The sequence below is a fragment of the Chenopodium album genome, chromosome 11 (assembly GCF_948465745.1).
Source record: "Chenopodium album chromosome 11, dcCheAlbu1.1, whole genome shotgun sequence".
NCBI lineage: Eukaryota > Viridiplantae > Streptophyta > Magnoliopsida > Caryophyllales > Amaranthaceae > Chenopodium > Chenopodium album.
This window is the reverse complement of record NC_137844.1, coordinates 3,455,432-3,482,457: the sequence shown is the minus strand read 5'-3', so window position 1 is coordinate 3,482,457 and position 27,026 is coordinate 3,455,432. Positions and strand designations below refer to the sequence as shown.

Sequence of the window (27,026 nt, the reverse complement as noted above, 5' to 3'; positions counted from 1 at the left end):
CAACAATTGTTTTTTGTCGAAAATTTTATAATATATTAATATGTTTAGAACTCATGAAATAACAACCGTATCTATTACTCCCTCCGTTTTTAAATACTTGCTCCACTTTTCTTTTGCGGCCGTTTTTAAATACTTATTTCATTTCCTTATTTGAAAAGCTTTAATAATATTTAACTCATTTCTCTTAATTAATGAAACCCTATTTTAGCACTATTAGATTCTCTCTCCTTTTATTTACCTTCTACTAACCCACTATCTCTATATTTTATTATTTTTTCCAAAATCTCCTAAAACTCTACGCATGGAGAAATGGAACAAGTATTTAAAAAAGGAGGGAGTAGATACTTAGGTTCGTATCTAAAAACACAAAATAAAATACAAAGAACTATGTGCTAGAAATTAATACCATGCATGTCATTGGCCAAATTTTGGTCACTGGAAGCTTGTGTTGAATCATTTGATGAAGGGTCAAAGTTTTTCAACGTAGATGCATGAAATCTTAATTACCCATATCATAGCTATATCAATTTGTGAGACAAAATATATGGGTCTTATTTCTAATCTCCATTTTACACAAAAATATGAAACCAATTGTTTCATTGAGAAATTTTAGGATATTGAAGAAAGATATGAGAAGAATTATCTCCATTTCCCATTTAGTTTATTGTCTAAAATAAGGGTGAGATTTACAGCATGTCACAGTTAGACATTTACCAATGTTTATCATGACATTAACTTAGAAACAACACTTTGAGTATTTTTGATGTATTCATTTGGTAGTGTAATGCTACTATGCTGTCTAGCTTCTAAATGAATCATTATTTGCAAAAATTGCAATCAACACCATATTATGTTGTCCTTACCACTATCAAATGTAAGCAACATCTTTAACACAATAAACATAAATTTAAAGAGCTAATTAACATTTACCTAAAAAAGCCACAAACTCATCAATATTTTTATAAGAACTTCCACCCTGACTCATTGCTTCTTTAGCCAACCTATTCCATTTATCAGCATTCTTCCTAAACTCTTCCTTTTTCTCACCTTCCATAACTTCCCTTATACATTCCTCTAATACCTCTCTTTTCACAACCCCCTTTTCATCCACCTTAGCTCTTACACCAACTCTCCAAAGATCCTCCACAAACTTCGCATTAGTCCCTTGATCAAAACACTGCGGTACACCCACCACCGGTACTCCAATTGACAACGCTTCAAGGATCGAGTTAAACCCACAATGTGTCACAAAACACCCTATCGCCTCGTGTGACAAGACCTCTAGTTGTGAAGTCCATCCCACAACTAGGCCTTGCCCCGAGGTTTCGTTTATGAACTCCTTTGGTAGTTTTGCTTTTTCTAGCTCTCTTACAACCCATAAGAAACTTTGGTGGGTGTTTTTTAAACCACATGCTAGCTCTTCGAATTGTTCTTCGGATAACTTAGCCAAGCTTCCGAAGGACATGTAAACGACGGAGTTTTTCGGCTTGGAGTCTAACCAGTTCTTGCATAAGGTTGTGATCGGCTTGAAGCGTTGGAAGCTGTAGTCTTTGTCATCTTGTATTTTTTTGTCAAGATAGTATGATGGAATTGTTGGTCCAATGGTTCGTATTTTCCAACCCATTTTGGTCATCCAATCAACAACCTATATATACAAATAATAATAAGTCAACACGATAAGTGTTAGCTGTCACATAACGGTCGATATCAACATTATCTCAACCCCTCAACATAAATAATTTACAAAATTACAATGCATACACTCTAAGAGAGTACAAGGTCCATATTTTTACTTGGCCATTGAAAGTCAAACCTTATTTAGGATTAATCGCTTAATACTTTACTTTCACTATATATCAAAAGTTTGTCACACAATATCATCTTATTATAAACACAATTTTGAGTTGGCACATTTTAATATTCACTTTCACTTATCGTTACTTTTATTTGTTCTTTTAGTTGTTTTATTATGACTTGACATATTTACTAACGCACATCTTTGACCATTTATATTTAATGGAGTAATTTAAAATAAATAAAGAGAAAATTCTAACAAAATCCAACAAATATCATACAAATACTTTATATTTTATCATGTAGGTGGAATTTAAGTATCTAGGACAAAAATGTAAATATCAAGCAATCAATTATTTGGGATATTGGTGGTCACGTTAATAGACCAAACATAAAAAGTATAATTATTGTGTTTTTGTATAGGTTGGAGTGTACTACTTACCTCTTTTTCCATGTCATAAAGAATACTACACAACACCCAATCCACTTTATCAATATCAGAAAACTGCCTCAACAACCAAGCTAACCACTCCGGGTGCGACCCGTTCGCAACGAACGATGGAGCATCCGATGGCTGGAGCTCCGGAACCCCGGGGATCGAGACCGTTGTTGGGCTTGGGCCCATAAGAGGGACCTTAACCAGCCCACACTGTACATGGTAGTATACACTGTTCACTGAACAAGACTCAGGAAAGAACAACACCCCCCCAAGCCCAAACTGCTTAGCCACATCCAAGGCCCAAGGTAACTGCCCATCATATATAATCGCCTTAACTGGATCACCTTCCTCAGTTAGCTTCTCGATAAGTTGGGCCAGTGTTTTTGGGCCGAAGGTTTTTAAGCCATCCAAGTAGGCTGAAATGGACCCAGCTTGGATAAACCCACCATCGTCAAACCCATCGGAAATGGGCCGTAAATTGATTAGTGGGCCATAATGGGTTGAGATGGCGGTCGTGTCCATCATTTTGGAGAAGCAAAGAGTTGGGCTTAAGGTGGGCTTGATACCTTTATGGGCCAACCTTTTGGAGAATTGGAGCATTGGGTTGATCCGGCCTTGGCTTGGGTATGGAAGCACAAGAACATGAATGTGGGCCTTTTGGGCTTGGTTAGCATCCTCCATATTTTTGGTGTTTATGAAGTTGAAAATGAAGATGAAGTTTTTATTGCTGTGACAAGTATGAAACTAGTGGATGGGCAATTAAAGGGAGAGTGAATGATTTTTTTGTAAGGAATTGTAACAAATTCTTTAGGTAATTATTTGCGTACAAGCTTAGGAAAGTGTAACTTTTAACTTTTTGTATATACTAGTGAAGTGTGAACCACACGATTAATTGTGTTCTAAATTAAGCCACATATTTATTTTCAAGAAAATTTTTGGTTGGTTTGTTTTGACTTTTGGAGGTAATTGTTTTGTCACGTTATTTTTTGCTATTTGGATCTTTGTAATTTTGCATGCATGGGCTATAAATTACTGTGTTTTATTAGAAGCCCACGGCCCCCACCATGGTTGTATAATGCATTGTCTCCCCTGTATAATGCATTGTATCATGGTTTTTTTCACTATTCACATATTCCTTTGATACTAGTGGAAAGATTATCATCTTACTATTATAGTATTATGAGACTGGGGGATCAAAACTCTCTCAACATACTTTGAAGTGGGGATTTTCTTATCCTTTAATTAAAGATGTTAATGAATAATGATGTAGGATGTGGAGAGTGTAACTAGGCGCATAGCTCCTATATGTTTTGGATGCATATAGGAGAGTTAATTGGTAAATTCACTTAGTTTTTGAGATTTTTTTATTGCTACAATGGTATTTTTAATGTACCATTATACTTATGGAATTTTTAATGTACTACTAGAGTATAAGCTATTTTAGTAGTACTATTTATAGCTATTTTAGATAACACTGGTACAAATATTGTACCGCTGGGAAAAAAAAAATTCACCATTCTTTTGTCGTATAACTGCTATTTACTTGGCGTATAACTGCTATTTACTTGGCATGTAAGTAGCAGCTATACGCCAATACTTAACCGGATGTGAATAAACATATTTGCGATTACATTTGTAAGAGTAGATTTTATGGCTTGCTTAGGCGTCTTTGCTTTAATAATACAGATATGACCTACTAACTACCACCTAGAAAAGCCACAAATTCATCAATGTTTTTAACTTCTCATGGTATGGTGTAAAACTCTTAGCTAACTTATAATTAAAACTGGATAAATAATTAACTAAAGTTGCATAAAACACTTGTTAATCATGGGAAAATATTCTTTTTAAAACTAATACAGTATATACATTAATCTGGTTATCTGATTAGGTCTTGCAATTCATTGACCCTTGGTTAACCTGTTGATTAATATACACTTGTTCAATAGGGTTTACAATTGTCAATTCCACCTATCAATTTTGCACTGATACACAAAATAGCAATTGAACGGTGAAAACAATATGAAAATGTAGCATTCCTTCCCCCCGAATTTGGAAGATTATTCAATACTAGGTAAGCTGAATATATGACTGTTTTCACCTTTACAACCCAAACAGAAGAACATTTAAAACTGATATCCTGGACAACGATACTCCTCTGCGGATACAATACTAAACTACAAAAATACATTGTTTAAGCAGAGCGAACAAAATTGATCTTCAGCTCTCTCCCCTTTCTATTCCAAAAGAAAAAATGATTCTTTTGTAGACAGAAACTAGAAAAAAATGGGCAAGTTTAAAAGAAAATGGCAGGGGAACTTCAACTATAGAAGATAAGATTCAACAACAGTTCGGCCAAACTTCTCCTGAACGTCTTTTGGAGTTTCGATCTGTGCAAAACCCATAACAATAAACAGCAATGAGGAAACAGTGATGAGGATTCCTTGACCATGGGAGTAAAAGGGGAAGGGGGAATTGCAAGCTAAATCTACTACTCACCGCATTTAACGCTTGGAAAAGAGCCTTGACAGTGTTATGTGGATTCCTTGAACCAATAACCTAAACAGACAAGAATAATACACGTTCATAAACAATGCTATATCCACCAGAATGGTATTGAGAAGGCAGGGTCAATTGATTTAACAAAATGCATCATTAAAGATTTTAAATTTTATTTCCCTGTGTTTAGTTCCTTAAAAGAGAAGTTGGGGAGAAAAAGAAAAAGGGGGAACAGAGGTGAGAGGAGAAGAATAAGCTGAGGTTCTTTGAGGAAAGTATTTTCCACCATTTAGAAATCTATGTTCAACTGAAAATTATCGTGTTCATCCTTTTGCAAACAGCCGGCAGAGAAGGAGAAATCCTGTGTTCTTGGAAAATTGGAAAATGATTCCGTCCAACCAAGACAGCCTAAAGGCCCTACAATGTAATAGCTAATAAAGCTGAATAGCTGATACATACCTTTGATTTGACATTTTTAAAGCCAGCCAAGTTCAAAATTGTGAGTACAGTTTTGCCAGCCTTCATTCCCGTTGCAGTTTTTGCAGGCCATAGATAGACCTAAAATAGCATTCAGAGCATAATATGATATTCAGTGAGCATCAGTTCACAACTAAGTGAAGTTGTAAGCAAAGTGCCAAAGTATGAGTACAAGATTGCAAGAAAGAGAGGGGGGGGGGGACAACCTTTGTTTTCTTGTATGTAGTCTGTATGGCATGTGCAATTGTATGGTCCTCATATCTATCAATGTAATGGAGATTCTGAAAGCATTTCTCATATGCCTGTTCATGTAAACGAAAATAATAGTCAGATGACATCCAATAAAATGGCATTACTACAATTCTGCTAAAAAATACGGTGGTAAAAAATAAACTCAATTATAGCAAGTCACAATAATGAACCGGTAAATGATGGTTTATAAACAGACAGAAACTACTTATCTAGCTCAGTAAACAGACATACAATACTACTATAACATCAAATGCCAGGTTAAATGAAGAGCCAGTCATAGTTTATGCAAATTTCTCAATAACAGGCAAACATCCAGTACATATAGGTGCTTCCTCAACAACACCTCAATGCATAATCTTGTCGGGTCCAAAAACGTAGTATACATTTAGTCATATAACATACATATTTTCCATCTTGAGATAAAAGGCTCCCATTTCCATTCCATTATAACTATTGGTGTTGAGTAATCTAACACTAATACTAACACTAACACCAGCACCAAAATAGTGTAATGGTATAACACTAAATATACATCATGATGGAATGTTGGTAAGTAATGAATTTGGGAATAGTCAACAATGCCAATGAAGATGAAGGCTCCATGCAGCTGAAGTGCCAATTTGGTTATTACTGGAACCGTCTCTAGCAGTTTTTCACTATCAATAATACAACATACCAAACTAGCCACGTAATTGAACCAAACTCATTCTTAGGACTTTATAGGCCTATTGATAAGCCTCTTATGGTTCCAAACCAACTTATATGACCCTAGAGGACACCCCACACATTCACTTCAATTTTGGAAAATTTCCCAAAATTGGCCCAAAAGCGTGGATTATATACTTCAGTTTTGAAAAAATTTAGACAAAAAGGGGCATGAGTGCTTCATTTAGACCCCAAGACACCCCGGAATTCTATTTGGATTGTTGGAACCATCCACTTTTGCTTTTAAATTGCCAATTTACCTGTTTACAACTTACGCGAAATTCATTAACTTAACGCCATCAAGAGGACTTTATATAACCGACTAGTGGTCAGCTGGTCATATATGGTTCAAAACAATGTTATATGACCCAATATGCATCCCCTACAATCTCGAGTTTTTTGGACACTGGGTCCCAAAACCTCTAAATTGGTCCTAAGCGTGTATAACCTTCAATTTTAGACTTTTCCGCACCAGGAATGAAAAGTGGAAGGGTTCCTCCCATGGATTCCACAACACCTTGGGAACAGTGTGCCACTAATTTTAACTGGATCTTAAATTTAATTGTTGGAAATTTATTATTTCAAAAATGTAAAAACTGGCAACAATTAGCTTGAAAGAAAAGTTAATACCATGGCCCTTGATGGCCAAGTGCATATCAACATTACACACTTCCCGAGCTCTCCAACTACAGGAAAATCGACAAGAGCAATTCCTTATTCATATTACAATACTGTATAACATGACTCATGGCCTAAATTACAGCAATTGTTAACTGTTAATTTATAGTTGCATATGGCCATGCTTATGTGTCAAACCTGACAATCAGAAACTAAATAATGGGTTTAGGAAAGTAGTTCACGACAAATTGTAAACGTATTTAAATGAAGGAAATTTGCATTGACAAATTAAACAAGTCATCAAAGCCAAGCTGGAGAATCATTTAGCAACTTAATAACATACCTTCTGAAGTGCAATAGGTATTGCTGGGCCTTTTGCTTTGGCATAACCAACTACACCATTATAATTCCCACATGCAATAATTGCCGTGTACTTGATCACTTGACCACCCTAGAGCGTGAAGCCCAGTTAGAGAAGAGATTTTAACCAGCTAAGAATAGAAAACTAAAAGAAGGATGCAATTATACCTTTGTTACTTTGCATGTCCGGTTCATATCAATCAATTGTGCATCAAAGCCCTGTAATTCAATACCAAAAAGTCACTTCGTTGAGTGTCACATACACTAAATAGAACAAGCTATGCAATCTTTGTTGTACACTAAAATTTCTGTCAAAAGGACGCGAAAAATGATTTGACACATCAAACTACTACATTACAGCTGCAACTCACCACCAAATTAAGCTACAATCATTATTATATAACTAGCATCTATCCAGCTAATTTAGTTTATATTTACTTCCCAGGCAGAATACTGTCAGGAAAAATAAATCCCCATATCAGTAGGTTGTACCTCATTCAAGTACATGTGATAATCATATGCGCTGACAAGATTTCAACTAGAATTATGAACTGAAAAATTTTCAACATAGACGTTTAAAATATCAGACTGAGATGAGAATATTAATATCATAAGAATAAATTCTTAAGCCAATACAGAAGAGCGCATTGTAAGCTAAAGTCACTGTAGGTTTTTTTGCAAAACTTCTGTATAAGGTGGCATAGGAATGAAATATCAGTGTGATAAAGACGATGCTGACACTTACTTTCCTATACATTGGTCTTCTCTTCTTCTCTGTCAAAGAATTTCTCTCCTCTGCAAGATCTCTAATTTCTTCTTCCAAAAGTTTTCCTTTCCTTCCAAATGTATGATCCAATGCTGTTAATTTTTCTTCTAGCATTTTGTCAATAGCATTAAGCTTCTCCAGAAGTATGTCATCTCTCTCTTTCATGTCATCAAACTCTTCTTCATCACTATCATCGATCCTACCTTCTATCATTGACTTTTCTCTCTCAACTTCACCATCATCGACGACTTCTGCAGAAGGCAATTCCTCCCTGTGTATAATTCCATAATTGGCAGGATCTTTAGGATCGAAAGTTTCCTTCCACTCCACCAACCTCATAGCCCTGTTCAATTTCTGGGCAAGCAGAAACTTGTCTTTTCCAGTGGCTTCCTTGAAACGATTGATCAATTCGCCAATGACTCTGTACTCCAGTTGGAGACGGAAATGCTTCTCCTCAAACTTATCAATCTTTTTCATCCATTTCAAGCCATCGTCAAAAGTTCCTGTGAGATAATTGATAATTTAAGCACAACTTCATAAAGTCATGCTCAATTCTCATGCATAGACAGAAGCCAAGGCCACACAGGTGACATATTTTGACTCTTACACCGTCCAATAAAGCAGATCCTAAATAAACGGCACACATCATTTGGGGAGGGGGGGGGGGGGGGGGGGGGGAGGTACTTTTAAAAACTCTAACAATATTTCCCTCTTACAAAACTGGAATTTCCAAAAAAATTTGTGTACAGTCTCCGGAGATATTTGGTTCAAGTGCTGGGGGGCTTATACATTTGACCATCTCAACCTCCAAGCTCCTGTTTTTGGTAAAACATTTTCTAGGTAAGAGCCTTAGAAGTTTGTGTCTGAACAGCTGTTCATTAAAAGCTACTAGCTCAAGTTTATTGGGTTTTTTTTTGTTTTTTTTTTAGGCAAACTCAAGTTTATTGATTCAGAAAGCTCTTAACACCTTTAAACAGTTACAGCTAACAACAGCGATAATACAAACAGTTTGTCAGATATTCGTAACAACTAGCTGGCCAAATCATCAATTACATTCAGCTGTTTGTCATTTCATATTATAGCAGGCCCAAGTTTGATGATAAAAATGGACAGCAAGATGGTATGTGATCAATTATATATGTAAATTGTTTACAAAAATGTCTCTAACTTACCAATTCTAAGTATGATAAAACTAAATAATAATGCAACCCAGACTTCAGCAATTATTCAAAGTAAATTTTTACGCAATAATAAATAAATGAATTACAACTCCTTGGGTTAAGCAGACCATATGCAGAAGTTGAAAGCCAATACACTTTCGAGAATTTTGAAAAAAGATCATAAATATACTTTCTTACATAATTGTCCACACTCCACATTAGTTTCTGTATCTCCATTATTTCCACATAGCTACTATAATTTTTTGTATCTATTTAAGCAACAATCAAATGTTTCATATAGGTTTTGCTAAGTTCAATGCATGCATCGACTTAGGAGATGATATGAGCTAATAAACTAACAAGAATTGAAAGAATCTAAATTTTCAGGTTCTGATTAATCAAGGCAAGGACAGACATTTAAATTCATAAATAGCAACAACACATTGCACTTAGCTACACAAAGTAAAACTATGCGTGGTAACATACCATACACTGAATTTTTTTACCACCCCAAGAAACCATTCTTCAGAAATGTAAGAAGATAAATTAAAATTTCCCTGTCCTGTTTCCACTATCTAGCCTCTATAATCAATAGAACCTTCATGAAAGCATTGCAAGCTTTCATAACCCACAAAATATTCATAACATACAATACAATCTTTTTGAACCCACTGCCTCCAATCCCAAATAGCTACACTAAGGTATGCCTTTTTTGAAAAATCCTTCAATCAACTAGCTAGCATATTACTCCAGAAAAGTATTAACAACATATTTATGAAAAATTCAATTATTGTCCCTGCTAACACAACATTACAAACTTATCCCAAAAGGTGCGGTAATAGCAATTACAATAGCTACTATTGCCAAAGATGGTCCAACCCTACTCAATTTGACAATTGTCCATATCAGCACATTATTGCAGCAATTCCCCAAACGAGGCTCTAACACCATCTAATAGTTACTATGACACCTAACAACAATAACAATATCTACCTTCACCAAATAGGATCTAATACTACTCGATTCAAAAGGTCCTAACTTACAAAGCACCAATAAGCTTCCCATACAACTAAACAACAGATTGTCAAGACATTCAATTATTATCCATATTAACCAACAATTCCCCGACGGGGCCCTAACACCTAACATCCAAGTATCCAACAGCTACTACAACAACCAAAATAGCTACTTTCACCAACAGAGTATAATTCTACTCAGTTGGTTGAAACACTATCTTATAACCCCAATCCCGTTGATCCTGGTTGCAGTAATTGGTGTCAATTTGTAGATCCTTCAATCAACTAGCATAAAACTCCATATAAGAAACAAAAATACCATCTAGACTTTGAATTGCAGTCCATATTAATAAACCATTGCACCATTTCCCTAAAATGGACTCTAACACCTTTTACACCTAACATCCAAAAGCTACTACTAGCTACATTCCCCAATCATGGTCTAATCCTACTCAATTTTTATCCTAACTTTCAAAACAACTAATCTAGCTTTAGCTTTCCACCCAACTAAACAATAGATTGAAAAGACATTACAGCATTGCAAAATTTCCAAAGTAATCACAATAGCTACATTTGCCAAACATGATCTAATCCGACTCAATTCGAAACCAAATTAGTTCTCAAACCTTAATTTTAAACAGAACAATCGAAAAATGACAAATTAATAGCATAATCAAAATATAAACAATAGAAAAAGAGAAGAGATAAGATACCATACTTGAGGTAGCAAATTCTTTGAGCAACTCCTGATAACGATTAAACTTCCTTTCAACCATCAAATTAAACTTCCTAGTCTCCTCTATAACTTGAGGATCTTCAGCTTCATCATCTTCAGAATCCGAATCACTATAATCATCAAAACTGGGATCCCATTTCACCTTATCATGCATACCATAACCCTTTGCTTCTTCCTTCTCCAATTTCTCAATCAAAGGATTAACACCCATCCAATCCTCCTCTTCTTCAGCTGCTTCATCAACGACAATACCCGCTTTTCGCTTCTCTTCTCTCTCCCTATGCTTCAACCTTTCTGCTTCGTTCTTCAGGTTTTGGAGTGCCTGCGCCATTTCATCTTCTGTGTAGTTGTAATCGCAAAAATGGCGGATTTGTAGCGGAGATTTGAATGTGGGTATTGAAGAAATGGGTCGGAGGAGAGAGAATGTACGATAATGGTGATGATGATGAGGGGTTGAGGTGGGTTTAAGGGATAGGGTTTTGGTGGAGATTAAGCGGGAAAGCCATGAAAATGGAGGTTTGCTCATTGTGAAATTTTGATTAACTTTATTGGGGTTTTGGGTTTAACGATGGTTTTACTCCATTGTTGAAGTTTTTTCTGGGTGTGTGAGGTGAAGTTTTTAGGAGAAAGAAAGAGAGAGAGAGTTAGGGTTCAACTGTTGAAGGTAGTGATGGTTGGTTCAGTGTTTGGGTTGATCAGAATCTGGGCCCAAATTTTAATCGACTCAGACAGACCTATGACACTATGAAATTAATTAGGTGGAGGAGACTAATCCAAGTAATATTGGGTTAACAACATCTTGGCTCGTCTTAAGACATATTGGAGAGGAACGATATGAATAATAAATAAGGGATACAAAGTTATGGAGTAAGGCAAGACGTAAACTTGACTAACATATGACACAAAGCATGATTACGAGAATACAAAGTTATGTAGTAAGGCATAAATTATATGGATTTGGAGCTTCGAACACTAAATAAGCTTCATAAGATCTCTTGAATTCATGAGAAGCACCTTCACATCTAACCAGTTAGGTCTAAAAATTTTCCATACAATTAACTTTTTGAATGTTGAAAATTCAAATAACTATGGGGAGTACAATATGAAATTATAAAAGATTAATCGTTAGTCACATAAAGATCAGTTGGTGATGTGAGGTAGGTTTGTAACTGGCTACATTGATAGTTGAGACATGTTGGATGGTTCCAACTACCCAAGTGACTTCCCAAGCCCATGTGAGGGTTCATAAGAACCTTGTTCTCTCCCCTCTATGATTAATTTTCTAAAATTGAAGGCTAAAATCCGAGTTTTGACCATTTTAAAGAAATCATCTATTAATTTAATAATGGTTGTTTTGATATTATGAGTTCATGATAAATTTGATCGTGTCTTTAATTTGTGAGCCATCGGCCTAACACAGATAAATGTCGTATTTGGAAAGATGGTGTTACGACACGGGGCAGGACTGCAGTCAAGCCATAAGCTAAGCTCCACAAATGCTCGAACAAGTCAAAGCAACTCAGCTATGTTCTCCAATTCTGCACTCCACGTCTCCACAAGAAATATTCAGGAACACTCTTTCAACATGTACATTGTTCATAATTCAGAATTCAAATACTTCCAATTATTTGACTTGAATTATTTAATCACGAGACAAACAAGCGCTTTTCTCTCGTCATCACAATTCCTTACCAAACTTTCACCTGCAAATCTTCTCAAAAAGCTCCCATCTTTGCATTAAACGAACAACCTAATTGCTTTGATCACCCAATTGCCCACCAACTGTTCGACGAATTGCCTCAAAGAACCAATTTTTTTTTTCCCTCAAATGGAACATCCCAATTATACACCCTCAAATTTCATATCAGTTTACTCAAATTTGCCAAAGCCATTTGAGGATTCAAGCACACAAGAATTAAGTGATGGGAAGCAGAAGCCCTTGAGTTTGTGGCCTGGAATGTATCATTCACCTGTAACAATAGCATTATGGGAAACAAGGTCTAAGATTTTTGAGATTATGAATGACCCTTCAATTGATCATCCACCACAAACCCATTTGCTTACTAGGACTCCTGCTCAATCTAGGATGACTGTTTTGTACAATTTCTCTTCTGATTTTATCCTCAGAGAGCAGTACAGGGATCCTTGGAATGAAATGAGGATTGGGAAATTGCTTGAAGATCTTGATGCCCTTGCTGGTACTATCTCTGTTAAGGTAAAACCAATTTTTTTTTTTCCGATTGTCATTTGTATTTTTTGGTGTAGAGAGATCTGAAAGAACAATGATGTAGACGAGAGTTGAACTCGAGTATTTGGGTATGACCCTAGACTTTTACCAACTAAGCTAGCTGGCGGCCAGTTCAATACTTTATGCTGTTGTTTGTTCTTTGTAATGCTACTTTCTTTGTTTAGTTGGTTTGAACTCTAGTTGTTGATTGTATTCAGATAGTGTTGCACTGTTGTGTCATGAGTAAATTACAAGGGCTTCTATTACTTAATTTGACATAGAATGCATTGCATGTTCCACATTCATATATTGTTCTGAAGTCAAGGATGCCAAGTACATATGGGTATAATTTCGCTGTTGTGTATGCTACAGCAAACTTTGCCCTTTTCGTTTCAATTTTCGCAGGAATTATACCACATTATCGAAAGAAGCCATCACCAAACCTGTTCAAAATTTGTTTCTTTTTTTTTTCAATTTCAATCTGACCAAACACTCATTAGAACTGAACTTAATCTTTTTGTCAAGACTCCAGACTATACCTTATTTTGAAGGATACTTCACTTCTGGTTAGCTTTGGAGTTTGGATAGTACTGCTGGCTTCATGGAACAACTTCTCTATAGGAGAACAACATGTCTTACTCTAGCCATTGCACCTTCCTGTCTATCCCCTTAATTACATAAATAAATAGCTTTTTCATCCATCTACTGTAGCTGGTTACATCTCCTATCATGTCTTTACTTATTAGCATTAGTACTTCCCTGATCATATCCTTACTCTTAGTTTTACTTAATATTGTCTGAAATTTAAGTGACTTCAGCAAATTTTTTGACAAACATGGCTTCACTATAGTGTGAAGCTCTAGGATCACAAAGGAAGAGGAGCTTACAAATTACAATGTATTGCAAGATTCCTCAAGGAGATAGGAACACAAGAAGGACAAATTCCTATCTGGATAAATTCAAATTAGAGTTGTAACTGGCTGAAGAGGTTGAGAATGCTGTTTGATGAACCTAAATGAAACTAGTTAGTTGGTTAGAAAATCTTGCCGACCCAATATTGCTTAGATGGCCTTTTTAGATGATTAGCCAAAGCTTACATGGTAAAGGAGGTTGGTCTTGTTTGAACGTTTTTAATGATCTATCATGAATATGAATAGAATTTTTACCAATCTGTAGGTTCAACCCCAACACAGCTATTCAAATATCCATTCATATCCTACCCCTTAAAAAGCTAGATCCTTTGCCATTTATCTTAACTTGCTCACATAAGTACATAACCCTTAAAGATTTATTATCAGCCCACCTTAGGGTTCACAAGTATTATCAATATGTATTGCAGGATCAGCAAGAGTTGCTCTCACAAGTATTGAAGTTGCAACAACAGGATATTGTCCATTGTAAGAGCCTTAGGGCATCCATTTCCCTGCCGCAAAAAAAATAAATAAAAAAAGGCCATCCATTTCTTAAAATCTAACCCGCTCATACCATGGCCAAGTGCCTGCTCAATTGTATAGGGTGGAAAACAAGATGATTTGAATAGCTAGCAAGCACCCATACAACCAGCCGTTCAGGTTCATTTGTAGGACTAGCGGGTGACCTTCACAATAAACCATCCACCCCCTCTTATACGATATGGGATCATCCCATATATATTTCATTCCATTGAGCAAAATTTTCTTCCTTTGTTAAGGTTTACCTTGGGCAGAATGGTGCTTCAAACTAGATAATTCACTAAATCCGCAGACCACAGTAAACTCTTGCTTTGATTGACGGACAACAAATCATCATGGAACTCGTCATCTATATGCAATTGTCCAAGTCCTTCTTTCACAAGCTCTAACCTTGATAAATGATTTGGTACCGCATTCTCAGGCCTTTTCTTATTTTTCACCTCAATATCGAATTTTAGTAGCAATAATATCCACCTGAGCAATTTTGAGCCTTTTGGCTTCACTTCTTTATGAACATCAAATATTTGATTGTCAAATGGTTGGTGAAAACAATTGTTTTTAAATGCGACAATGTAAGTGTGGAACTTCTCGGTGGTGGTGTAATTCCTCAATGCCTCGTTGAGCGCTTCACTGGCATAGTATTTCAAGAGGTTCGGCAAGCACTGATTCAAATTGTCACTACAAATTCTAAGCAGTTTTGAGGCTCATTATAGGATGCTCAATGCCAGGAAGAACTTTCAACAACTCTTTCAAGGTTCCACGTCTCCTTGGTATGCTCAATGTCAGAAACCCATACATATTCAATGAATTTTGTGTCTAGTATCTAGTCTTGTCTGTAACTTGCTGGCTATCAAAAAAATCAGGAATGTTTAATTCCTAATTCTTGTGAAAATTTTCATCCACCCTCACAGACTAGGCTATAACTTTCAAAATCGGCTGCAGTAGGGATCTCAGGGTCTTCTGTCAATCCCTCATCTGCGTTGAAGGGATCTTTTATGGATTGGAGGATGCGTTGAAGGGATCTTTTATGGATCTGAGGAAATCAATGATGGATTTGAATTAACCCATTATTCTAGGAGACTTAGAACCTTAGAGGAGACATCCTTCCCATTTACTGTAGGCATTTAGAATTTCAGAATGGTCTAACAAACAAGCTGTAACCTTCACTGCTGGCCTGATGAATCTTGGGTTGTGTTTCTCCGATAATCCTGTTGGCCATAACAGAAGTAACACCTAAGTATACTTCTTTCTATCTTTCTAAGATTTAGTTTTTACTAGGAGAGTTTGATGTGTGTGAGCTACATCTTTCACTGGATTCATTATTTGATCCTGCGGTGACAGAGGACGAATCATTTTCAGCTTCACCATTTTAATAGATTTGATGCCATTCTATGACTACCCAAAAAAAAAAAAAAAAAAAGGTAACTTTTTAGGCTTTAAGCAGCTAACTTATTAGCTAAACATTTCTATCAAGATCTTCCCTGAAGGTATTAGTATGACTTAACTGTCAGCAAGGATTACAGAACGGTAGTTGAAAGAATGTCATGCACTCTGATCGTAGTACTCGTATACTGGGGTGTACAAAACATACTTGTACGTTTCCCTCTGATAGTAAAAACCCCCATTTTCTGAACCTATTCTATTTTTGGTGGTTCAGCATTGTTCTGATGACGACTACACTACAAGACCGCTGTTGCTGGTCACTGCTTCTGTTGACAGGATAGTTTTGAAGAAGCCAATCAGTGTAGACAGTGATTTGAGGATATCTGGATCAGTCATATATGGGTTGGGTGGTCTTCAATTGAGATTCAACTGGACGTTAGTCAGGCCGTTGAAGGTACTGATAGAATTTTGCATCTGGTCTCATTGTAGCCTCTGGAGTGCACTTTATGAAATTAAAACTGGCTCGAAGATAGATTGAATGTGTAAAATCTTCACATTATGAACTATTACAATTTGTTAGGATAATTGAGCATGTGAATCTCTGCTTGCTTTAGTTACACTCTTAGTCCAAAACTAACATTTCCAACCCTATTCCTATTGGCTATCTAGAAACCAAAAATAACCAGTTACAATAACTAGCTGCTATTAGCATGGGATTGCTTGCTGTTACAATCCTAGTCCAAAACTAACATTTCCAACCCTATTCCTATCTAGATACCAAAAATAACCAGTTACAATAACTAGCTGCTATTAGCATGGGATTGCTTGGGATTGCTTGCACTTAGTAATATTCCCATTACATTTCCATTTTTCTGATTCAACACAAAAATATCAAAATTGCTAATTTTAATGTATTAGTACAATATATGCCAAATGCTCAACATGTCTAGATCTACTTAAAATTAATCTTTTTAATATGGCTGTCTTATGCAGGATCATTTGCTTCAGATTCAGTTGCTCTTACAGCTAATTTCATTTTCGTGGCCCGGGATTCAAAGACACGGAAAGCTGCTCCAGTTAACAGGCTCTCTCCTGAAACTGATAAGGAAAAAGTTTTGTTTGAAGAAGCAGAAGAGAGAAGCAAATTTAGGAAAAGGAAAGGAGGTTTAAACAAAAAGGATTATGCAAGTGGGGAAGTAGATAGATTGGCAACTCTTTTATCTGAGGGGCGCATCTTCTGTGATATGCCAGCATTGGCAGATAGAAATAGCATTCTTTTGAGGGACACCCGTCTTGCAAACTCTTTGATATGCCAGCCTCAGCAGAGAAATATCCACGGTAGGATCTTTGGAGGGATTCTGATGCATAGAGCATTTGAGCTTGCATTTTCTACAGCATATGCATTTGCTGGTGTGAGGCCTTCTTTTCTAGAAGTTGATCATGTTGACTTCTTGAAACCTGTAAGTAATCTTGTTTGTTTGATGATCCTTACATTATTCTGACATGGATATCCTAATTTTCCTGGTTGTGGATTTGTTGTCCCTGCCTCTTTTTTGTGGAAGTCTCAAATTGAATTTGTGCCTTTCAATAACTTGACATTTAACCTCTTAGTTCTTTATGGCAGCTAAGAAAGAGATGATTAGTTTGGAACATAGAGAAGCTGATGCATTTTTTCATTCTGTGACGTGCAATTAGTTATACGGAGTAGTACTCTAATTTTGGTTCTGTAAACTACTTTAAGGGCTATGATTAGCCGACTGCAAAAACTGCATTGTAAATTGTCAATTTCACTACTGAGTACCGAGGCTGCTAACATCTTGTTTTGCCAACAACGGGATATATATTTTGTCATCGTTCTTGTCAATATTCATCCAGCTCTACTCTTGAAATTGTCTGTTTTTTTTTACTTGAACGACTGCATATTTGAGGAAATCTCTCATTGTAACTGTGATTGAATTCTTTGATAATATTTTATTGCAGGTCGATGTTGGTGACTTTTGCGTTTTAAATCATGTGTCCTTTACACAGAATTGGAAGATCCAGAAGATCCTTTGATTAATGTTGAGGTTGAAGCTCATGTTACAAGGCCTGAAATCAGGTCAAGTGAGGTAAGCGCGACTGCGCGAGTAATAATAATTTATTTGATCAAGTGTTGGCACATATTTACTAGAATTTCCTCGTGCATGTTCTGAATTGGGTTTTGTTTATCTTTATTTTGAATTATTGTATAATTGACAAATGTTTAACTTATATCCATCTTACTAGTTACATAAGGGGGTTGGATATTGGGTCAATAATTGCTTCGTAAAAATTCATACTAAATACTAAATTTGTTTTATTTTTGTGATAAGAACATACTCCTTCAATTCTTTTTTGTTCTACACTTCTACCTGTTATGCTTCATACAATTTTAGTCCTACCCCTTTTACTTATTTTACTCCTTTTACCCCACAATTATTACACTTTCGGTTGTGTTTGGTAAATAGCTTATTTGAGCAACATTAGCTTATTTCAACAACTTTAGCTTATTGACTATTAGATAAGCTAATTTAAGGTATTTGGTGAAAAAATTTAAGGTGTTTGGTAAAAAACTTATTTAAAGAGCTTATTTCACTAAATAAGCTCTTTTTCAAAAAGCACTTTTTCAAAAAGCTCCTTTTCAAAAAGCTCCTTTTAGAAGCTTTTTCAATTAGCTTATTTAATATCATATACAAAATAACACTTGTACCCCCGTTTAATTCAAAATCCTACATAAACACTTACCACTACAATTAGTTTATCAGTCATTTCACATACTCAAACAACTTTAAACAATCAGCTATTTACCAAACACTTTTATACAATTAGCTAATAAAATAAGTTAGTCAAATCAGTTGATACAATCAATTAGTCAAAATCAGCTAATACAATCAGTTTCAGCTTCAACTTTCACCTTTTCACCAAACATGGCCTTACACTCACTTTATTCACCTATATCTACCCCCCCCCCACCTTTTTTACATTCTCTCTCTTTTATGTGTCCTACTTTATGTCTTTATCTAACACCCAATCACCTTTTTCCAATATTTTCTTAAGCTGCGTGTCAATAGTAACCAAGTAAAACATAAAAGAACGGAGTGAGTACTTTACAGTCGACTCATAGGTAGATTTATCTTGAATAATCATAATTTTCTTGAACAAATCCACAATAGTCTGAATATGATTAATTATTAGACTTAAGTGGTCACATGGTTGGACGTAGGAAGTTGCATCACCCAGGAATGAAACTGTAAAAAATTTGTTTGATTGATTGCAGCAAGAACCTATAGAGCTACAGGATGTATTTACCTAAGTAAGGAGAGTTATGCAAGTCAATTTCCCAAATTTGTTGGGAGTAGAATTTCTCAATAAATGTTTTCGTCAATCAAATAGCTTGAGTTTTCTACTTCCCAAGATATTTTACATCTTGTGTTTTTCTTTGTTAACTAATTGGCCACTTAATGATCTATTATCATGAAGACAAGCAAAGATTAAACCCGTTTCACTCGGTGTAGCAGAACGATCCAATATATCTCGCATCTTCCAGTTAGAACCTCGAAATGGAGCATACTCTGATGAACTATTGTCTTGTCCCTGTGTGGTTTGTGAAGTTGTGAGACACATCAATATCATGCCTAAGCCATTATTATTGCTTAGTTACTTGAAATTTTTTATTGATCTGCATAGAATTTACGATACAGGTGTCCAACACATTCTACTTCACGTTCACCATCTGTCCAGAAGCGAAGGCTGAGAAAAACAAAGTTAGTATCCGTAACGTTGTAGCAGCCACTGAAGAGGAAGCACGTCATATTATAGAGCGAAAGGATGCAAAGGCTTTGCAAGTTAGCAAGTGTTCAAACAAAGATCTGACCAGCATTATTGAAGAATAAGGGTTAGAAAACTGCTCACTGTAGATGTTTATGTACGTCTTCGTAGAATGACTAACTTCAGAATATGTGATGCTTTCTGATATCGTTCACATGTTTCTGCAAAAAACAATACAACAGAACCACTTTCTTATGCCTTTGTTTATTGGCATTTTTAACCATTATGTAGCAGCTGTATGAATTTGCACATGTTTATGGATCAACTCTTCTATATTTTAAGAGTTTCAGAAATTATATGAAATTGTCTACTCCTTACAAGTATATCTTCAGATTCTGAAGGCATCTTAAATTTGTTGGGTGATATTGACTTGTTTAAAGTATATTTTAACATGTTAAGTTGACCTATCTTTAGTTCAAGTCACATCGTACACAATTGTATAGACATTTATGGAATATGGAATGGCTTGAGCAAGTTTCAGATGGTAAGATAGTCATATCGTGAGATTGTCTCATACCAGAATTTTCTATTGACGTGTTACAGTAAATTGTAAATTTAGCCAAGGTCGTCGGATTTAGAGGTCCTTTCACGTCTAATTTGATCATTATTAAGTGAACTTGTATAATTATTTTTGCAACCCAAGGATGATTAATTTGTCAAATGATAAATACAATCATCCAACACAATATACGTACTAGTTTAATTAAGGACACCCATCAACCCAAACTCAGAGTATTAGAGTCATAACTCATAAAGAGGCAATAAAGGTACTTAATGAGCATTTATATATCCTTTAACAAGTTTTATAAGGACAAATCAAAGGAATGTTTACAAAAATAATTATGTCACCATTAACCAAATAGACGAGTAAAGCAACAATATATAAAGAGGTAGACATTAAACTTCATCACAGTATAAAGCATTTTCCCTTTAAAAGGATAATATGCCAAGTCAAAATTGTGGTTTGGTTGATTTGTTGAGAATAAAAAGTACTCTAGTTGTTGCACATTCTCTCAAAACAATGCATGTTCTTTCCATAGGGTTGAACACTTGGATGGTGGTTACATGACACATTGACACACCATTCTACTTTTTCTTTTTCTTTCTCTTCCTCTATTTATTTTGTAATTAATTATTTTTAAGTTTTTATTTATTTATCTATTTATTACCATTGTAGGAAAAAATGGGACAAAAGCTTCCCTCAAAAAAAAAAAAAAAAAAAAAAAAAAGGGACAAAAGCTTGCATAAAAAAAAGGAGTAAATGCAACCCATGCCATAGTCCAAGTTGTGCATGTTTGTCTCTCATCCTTGATCTACATTATTTTGTCTACAAATTTAAATTATGGCTTTCCCATGTGCTTTATGGGTGATTGGGAATTTATTTTTATTTGCCTTCTTGTCCTCTTCTAATAAATAAAAAATTAATAATAATTATACAGTAAAATTGTCTAGTATTTTTGACAAATTGGTTCTTCTGGAATATTCGCCCATAATTATTGACCCTTTAACTATTTTCATGAAAGGGAAGTGAGAACTTACATCAAATGGTAGAAAAAAAGACAAGATTTTTAAAAAATTACAGTGAGTAAAATAAATAAAATTCTAAAATAGAATAAAAATTGTGGGTACTTCCTCCTTTTTTTGACCTGTATCCATTATTAGAACAAATCAGTTGATTTCATAATAGGGTACTTGTTTTCACCAAAAAAAAATAAAAAAATAATAAATAGGGTACTTGTAATCTTGTATTTGTACTTTATATTGTACACAAATTTCTGCTCCTACCAATTATTAGTTCTCACACAAAAATTATTTTGGAGTGATTTTATAAAATTTATGCATATATTTATTGTAAAATGCGAGCAAATATCTATGTTTTTGTCTTAGCCATTGATGAATTATTATCGATACAGCATGAATCATCTATTCTGGTACCTCCACTACGAGATCAAAATCGATTTCCAAAATTATACTTATATATAATAATTACAAAAATATGGAAATTACATATAATTAGATGTTAAAAAAAAATCCTGCAGGCTAGATTCTTTATACAGAGCCTCTCTACCAGGCTAACCTCACCAACACTACGGCGAAAAATCTTCAACAGAGGAGCTAGACTGCCTTCTCCCAGGAAAACCAGGCAAAACTTGGGGGAGGAATGGATTTACTGGAACTGGGAGCATTGGGTTTACTGGTACTGGAAATTTATGCGCAGAGCTGACTATTGTCCGTTCATTTATCATCCCGACTTCCTTACAAACACGCTCTAGGACTGAAAGGAAATCTCTCACTACCATGAAGATTCTAAATGGATGAGCTTCTTCCTTAGCTGAGTTTCCGTGGAAATACTCTGTTATCTCCTTTACGAGAGAAAGAGCCACACTTTCCTGAGCTTGAACTCTGAAGATTTCTTCTTCAGCCATTTTCATGAACTTCGTCAATGATTCAGAAAACTTTCTGTTACTTTCCTGGGGAAGTGTTTGTTCATTTAATCTGACAATCTCTCCAATACTTGCAAGACCTTGAGTAAGCTTTGCAACATCATTGCAGAGAGCATCAGAGTCCATGGCAGCAGCTTTTTTGACATTGGAAAGCTCTGAGCTGAGACTCGAGACAACTTGCAATCCTATCTTCCGGCACTTGGCTTCATCATTTGAAACATCGTTGTTGGCAGTGGATTGGCGTTGCCCTTCAGTTCTAGTAATTTCTTGCACGACAAAGTGCAGAAGCGTGGTTTTGCCATCAGCACCTTTGACATCGACAAGCTTGAGCAATGTGTCAAGCTTAAAAGCATGAGCATCACCGCGGTTTGTCCCAACATTCATGCGGTTCCCTGTTTTTAGGACTGCTTCTAAAAGCTTCAAGAACATTCTACTGCTCCGCAGCTCATCACATGCTACCTGTTGGACACAGATGAGAAATAAGCCAAGAGTTTGACAAGTTTGAAAAATACAATGGTAGGCCAATCAAAGGACGGATAAATGGACACAGCATAATTATTAATTCCCTATCTTTATCCAGCAGCTACTAATTGTTCTACTGTATCCCAAAAGGGTTTAGCCACACAAAATCTCTCCCTCAAGTTTTCTTATTATCCAAAACTTTTGATTAGCTGTCCAGTCCTGTTCAAGCTTAATCATCTTGTAAACTTCTTTACTCGTGATTTTCACACATGGATACTCAATTATATACCTCAGCCAATTAGAAATAACAAGATTGTCATAGAGTGGACAAGTCACCTGACAGCCAAGACTAGGCCTTTCAAATGAAAATTTCAGACCAAAATTACCATACTGCAACCAAGATCCTTCATTATATCTTTACGAAGCATTTTGTATGCAATAACAAACAATAGCTGCATTCCATATCAAGAACAATGGATCAACATCTCTGTTTGTAATGGCCAAATGGGTAAGACTATACGCACAACACAATATTGATGTACATGTCCTGTATGTCAAGATAAATGAGATTTCACTTTTGTTTTCTGCTTATCTGGACCTATTTCACTCCCAGTCCCGACACTCACAATAAAAAGGAAAATCAAAATTCACTATCATCACAGAAATCCAAGAATAGGTTCAAAACAAAAGATACAAATTGAAGGAAGGAAATCTAAGATGAAGAATTACCTCAAGTGTTTCAAAAGATTTCTTTAGGTACTCAACCTCTGACTCAAAATTGGTCATGTACAACATTGCTTCCACCCTCTTGAATGCAAAAGGTATATCAATCACGGCCTTTAAAAACTTCTCAGCGTGCCCAAGCTTGACAGGTGAATCATCTTTGTAATCTTTCAGTTTGCGTTCTTCTTCCTTAGACGGTGCCATCTTCAGTAGACTCTCCAGAAGCTCTGTTCCGAGAGTCTCTGCATTACCTGCACAAAATCAATCCTATTAGCTTCCATCCTATTATATGATTTGATGCATAATTCACACTTCACAGTAGAAATAAACATAATGGCAATAGTGGAAGAAATCTAGATGATAAACTCAACCCTTCTAAAAAAAAAAGAAAATACGGAGTCGCATTACTATTTCTACGCAGATCATACTCAACGACTGAATTTTCTTCCGTAGTAGAAGCAGCCCGAGCATGTCAGCCTCTTCCACTTTTCCATATGATTTTCTTTCGGTACAATTCATGATTGGACCCAAAGTTATTCTTCCCATTTCAGAACGTTATCTGATTAGAGTCATACAAGGAAGCAATCTAGACCAAGTATTCTAGCCATCACTTGGCTTAGGGCGAAAAAAAAACTACTTTAACAATAAAATACTTCAAATTTCGCAGCCAAACAGCTGAAGTACTATCAGGATTCAGGAATACCACCTTAGGTCCTTAGTCCTATTATAACATGAGCGACATCACAAACTTGTATCCTCCATCTACCACAAAGCGAATAGTTCATGCCCACAGCATCTAACCATCCAAGAACACTGCCTTTCTTTTAAAAAAAAAAATGGATCAGCCACCATTACAAAAGTTCACAAATCCACCTTTTATGTGCATCAAATCTAATTGCTTGCCTCAAAAACAGAATCTATTGACCCATATGGAATCGGTCCCAGCAAATATAGTAACTTTAACGTTATTGGAAAATCTTTATTACCCCTTGATCATATCAATATGGGAGCTTTCTTAAACAATGAATCTCAAACTTCTTGCACATATTCAAAGAATCCAATGCTAGCTTCGGAAAAGCATTCCACCAACGGACACAAACGTACACAAGACAATTAGCAACAAATTCGAAGTGAATATAGCTCGGCTCAATAGAACTCTTATGGGCACAAACAAACACAATCAACACACAATTATCAATCTAATGTAAGTTAATTAAGGATGATATACCTTCCAGAAGAGCTTCACAAACTTCCTCCATTGTCACATGAAGCGCCCTTAACAATATGGCAATATTCTGAGCTTTCTTTGGATCAAGTACCCTATTCTCTTGCGCGGATGAAGGTTGAACATGCTTTCCCGGTGTTTCCTTCTGATTCAAATTAGGAGTTTTTACTACAAACAACGTCTCGATCATTTCCTCATTCAATCTGCACACACAAAAACACCAATTACATCATCATCAACATAATTAATACGAGTATAAACAGCAAACCTAACAAAATTATAATGTACAGTAATCAACTAATCATTCTTATTCTATAAACAAATGCAACAGAAAATTTACTTGAACGAGCTTGATCTCATTTGATCCCACACCATTTCCCTATCTGAACTCGCCCTAACTTTATCCCAATGCAATGGCTTCAACTTCGGCCTTGGCGTTGTTTCCTCACTTCCAGAACCTTCCACCGAGTATTCACCCGCTCGCTTCTCAACTGCCACTGGTCTAGGTGGTGGAGTCGAAACCGATACAGACGGTTCACTCATAGGCGGTGGCGGAGGTGGTGGCGGTGGACTCTGAGACCTCCTCATTGGTGGAGGAGGTGGAGGCGGTGGCGGTGCAGGTGGTGCAACACCGCTGCTAACCCTACCAGGCGATGAATTGTTCAGCTTACTAACATCTGGTGATTTCGGCGAGTACCGAGCTGAAGCATTCGAGTGATTCGACAATGGCGAAGCACAGTAAGATCTTGAGGATTGTGATGATGTAGCAGATGATGAGATCGGAGAGATCGGCGAAGGAGGTGAGTGAGGTGAGATTGGAGAATTCGACATTGTGGTTGATTCTGGTGATTCCTTTCTCTTTCCTCCGCCCAAAAACGCCGGTAGTTTCAGTGATGAAAGCGGCGATTTCCGACTCCGAGTGCTTGAAGCATCTGACAACGCCGGCGACGTCGGTGCCGGAGAACGTGGTTTTCGACCTAAAACGCCCCATTCTCTCTCCTCCGGCGACATTATCCCAATTTTCCCGTTCAACGGTGATAATCTCGGCGATTCTGGAGGTGAATTCATTCGGCTTGAGCTTGAATTGTTTGACAACAATGGCGATTCCTCTGCTTCCTCTTCCTCCTTGATCGGCTTCATCTCTCTTTCCGGCGACGATGTGAGAGAATACGGCGGTGAGAATGTCATCTCCGGCAATGGCGGCGATGACACCGTCGCAGAAGGTTGAATTTGCATTGTGATGAACTCTGGTGAAGATTTAGGGTTTGTGGACCTGTCCTTCGGACTCGCGCTCACTCCAGGAGAGATGCTGATTGACGCTGATCGAGCTGGAGAACCACTGCTCGACGAAGACGATGATGACGACGAAGAATCTTCAGAGTTAGCTCCTCCGCCATTGTTGAGTGCTTGAGCTTGAACAACAGCTGCAAACACTCTTCTAGAATCTGATCCACTCTCTCTCCCACTTACAGAACCTCTTGGTGAGTAAAACTCCTCTTGATCTTCTTCAACTTTCTCTCTTTCTCTTTCATGGTTGTGTTGTTGTGTTTGTTGCTGTTGCTGTTGCTGTTGTTGATGATGATAGTAATGTTGTTGTTGTTGATGATATTGATATTCTGATTGATGCGGTTGCTGCTGCTGTCCACTGAGATTTTGCTGCTGCTGTCCACTGAGATTTTGCTGTCGCCCGCTAAGGGGCGGCAGAGGGTGGAGCTCGGGGGAGTCGAGTTTTCTCGGGCCGACACCCCTGCGAGCTCCACCCGAATTAGCTGCTCTTCCTCCTCCACCACTACCATTAATAGTAGTGGAATCAACCAAAGTTCCCAAGTAGAGGAACTCCGAGCTATTACTAGACGGATTCCTCAGCTTGGGAGGGCGAGGGGGAAGAGCAGCATTACTATTAAACGACCCGCCCCCGTTCGTAGTCTCCGATCTAGACGTAGCCTTATCATTATCAAAACACTCTCCTCGCCTCCGGCTTCTCCCCCGAAAGTAAAAGAACAGAGCAACCGCGGCAATGACAACAGCCGAGAGCGATAGCGCGACAGTAACACCAATGAGCTTCTTAGAAACAGGCTTAGAGGAGGGAGAATGAGGGAGAGTAAGGGATGAGATGTTAGCAGGGAAGGAAGCAAAAGGGGATGCCGGAGTAGTGGTGGTTGAAGACGGCGGAGAAGGGTAAGTTGGGAAGAAGGGTTGATCAGGGGTGGGCGGCGAAGTAGGCGTAGGAGGTGGCTGAGAAGGTGCAGGGGAAGAGTCAAGAGGGAAGAAAGGCTGGTGAAGGATCCTACGGTTGAGATAAAGTGTAGGAGAACTGTAAGAGGGATTAGAACCGTTGGATAAGAAGAGTAGAAGGAAGAAGAGGAGAGAGAAAATGGTGGGCATTGTGGGATTTTCTCTCTCTTCTCAACACATTCAGTTGAGTGTAGCTTTCTCTCTCTAG

At 36.8% G+C, this 27,026-nt stretch overlaps 3 protein-coding genes and 1 pseudogene across 4 annotated transcripts; 1 reads left to right on the top strand and 3 right to left on the bottom strand.

Moving 5' to 3' along the window:
- Window positions 1–665: 665 nt before the first annotated feature.
- LOC145568258 (mogroside I-E synthase-like) lies at window positions 666–3,137 on the bottom strand. Its single transcript, XM_081627689.1, has 2 exons — window positions 2,237–3,137; window positions 666–1,645 (listed from the first exon to the last, which is right to left on the bottom strand). The coding sequence occupies exons 1-2, from the start codon at window positions 2,912–2,914 to the stop codon at window positions 920–922; spliced, it is 1,404 nt and encodes a 467-aa protein (XP_081483815.1). The 5' UTR covers window positions 2,915–3,137; the 3' UTR covers window positions 666–919.
- Window positions 3,138–4,262: 1,125 nt separating this feature from the next.
- Window positions 4,263–11,518, bottom strand: LOC145568257 (uncharacterized). Its single transcript, XM_081627688.1, has 8 exons — window positions 10,805–11,518; window positions 7,890–8,413; window positions 7,313–7,363; window positions 7,128–7,235; window positions 5,416–5,511; window positions 5,192–5,290; window positions 4,733–4,792; window positions 4,263–4,623 (listed from the first exon to the last, which is right to left on the bottom strand). The coding sequence occupies exons 1-8, from the start codon at window positions 11,346–11,348 to the stop codon at window positions 4,558–4,560; spliced, it is 1,548 nt and encodes a 515-aa protein (XP_081483814.1). The 5' UTR covers window positions 11,349–11,518; the 3' UTR covers window positions 4,263–4,557.
- Window positions 11,519–12,272: 754 nt separating this feature from the next.
- LOC145568256 (acyl-coenzyme A thioesterase 2, chloroplastic-like) lies at window positions 12,273–20,043 on the top strand (annotated as a pseudogene). Its single transcript, XR_014095800.1, has 5 exons — window positions 12,273–13,037; window positions 16,158–16,337; window positions 16,877–17,343; window positions 17,864–17,991; window positions 19,603–20,043. The product of XR_014095800.1 is annotated as an acyl-coenzyme A thioesterase 2, chloroplastic-like (transcript).
- A 1,634-nt stretch (window positions 20,044–21,677) lies between these two features.
- Window positions 21,678–27,026, bottom strand: LOC145567182 (formin-like protein 1). Its single transcript, XM_081626417.1, has 4 exons — window positions 24,924–27,026; window positions 24,587–24,786; window positions 23,365–23,609; window positions 21,678–22,632 (listed from the first exon to the last, which is right to left on the bottom strand). The coding sequence occupies exons 1-4, from the start codon at window positions 26,966–26,968 to the stop codon at window positions 21,817–21,819; spliced, it is 3,306 nt and encodes a 1,101-aa protein (XP_081482543.1). The 5' UTR covers window positions 26,969–27,026; the 3' UTR covers window positions 21,678–21,816.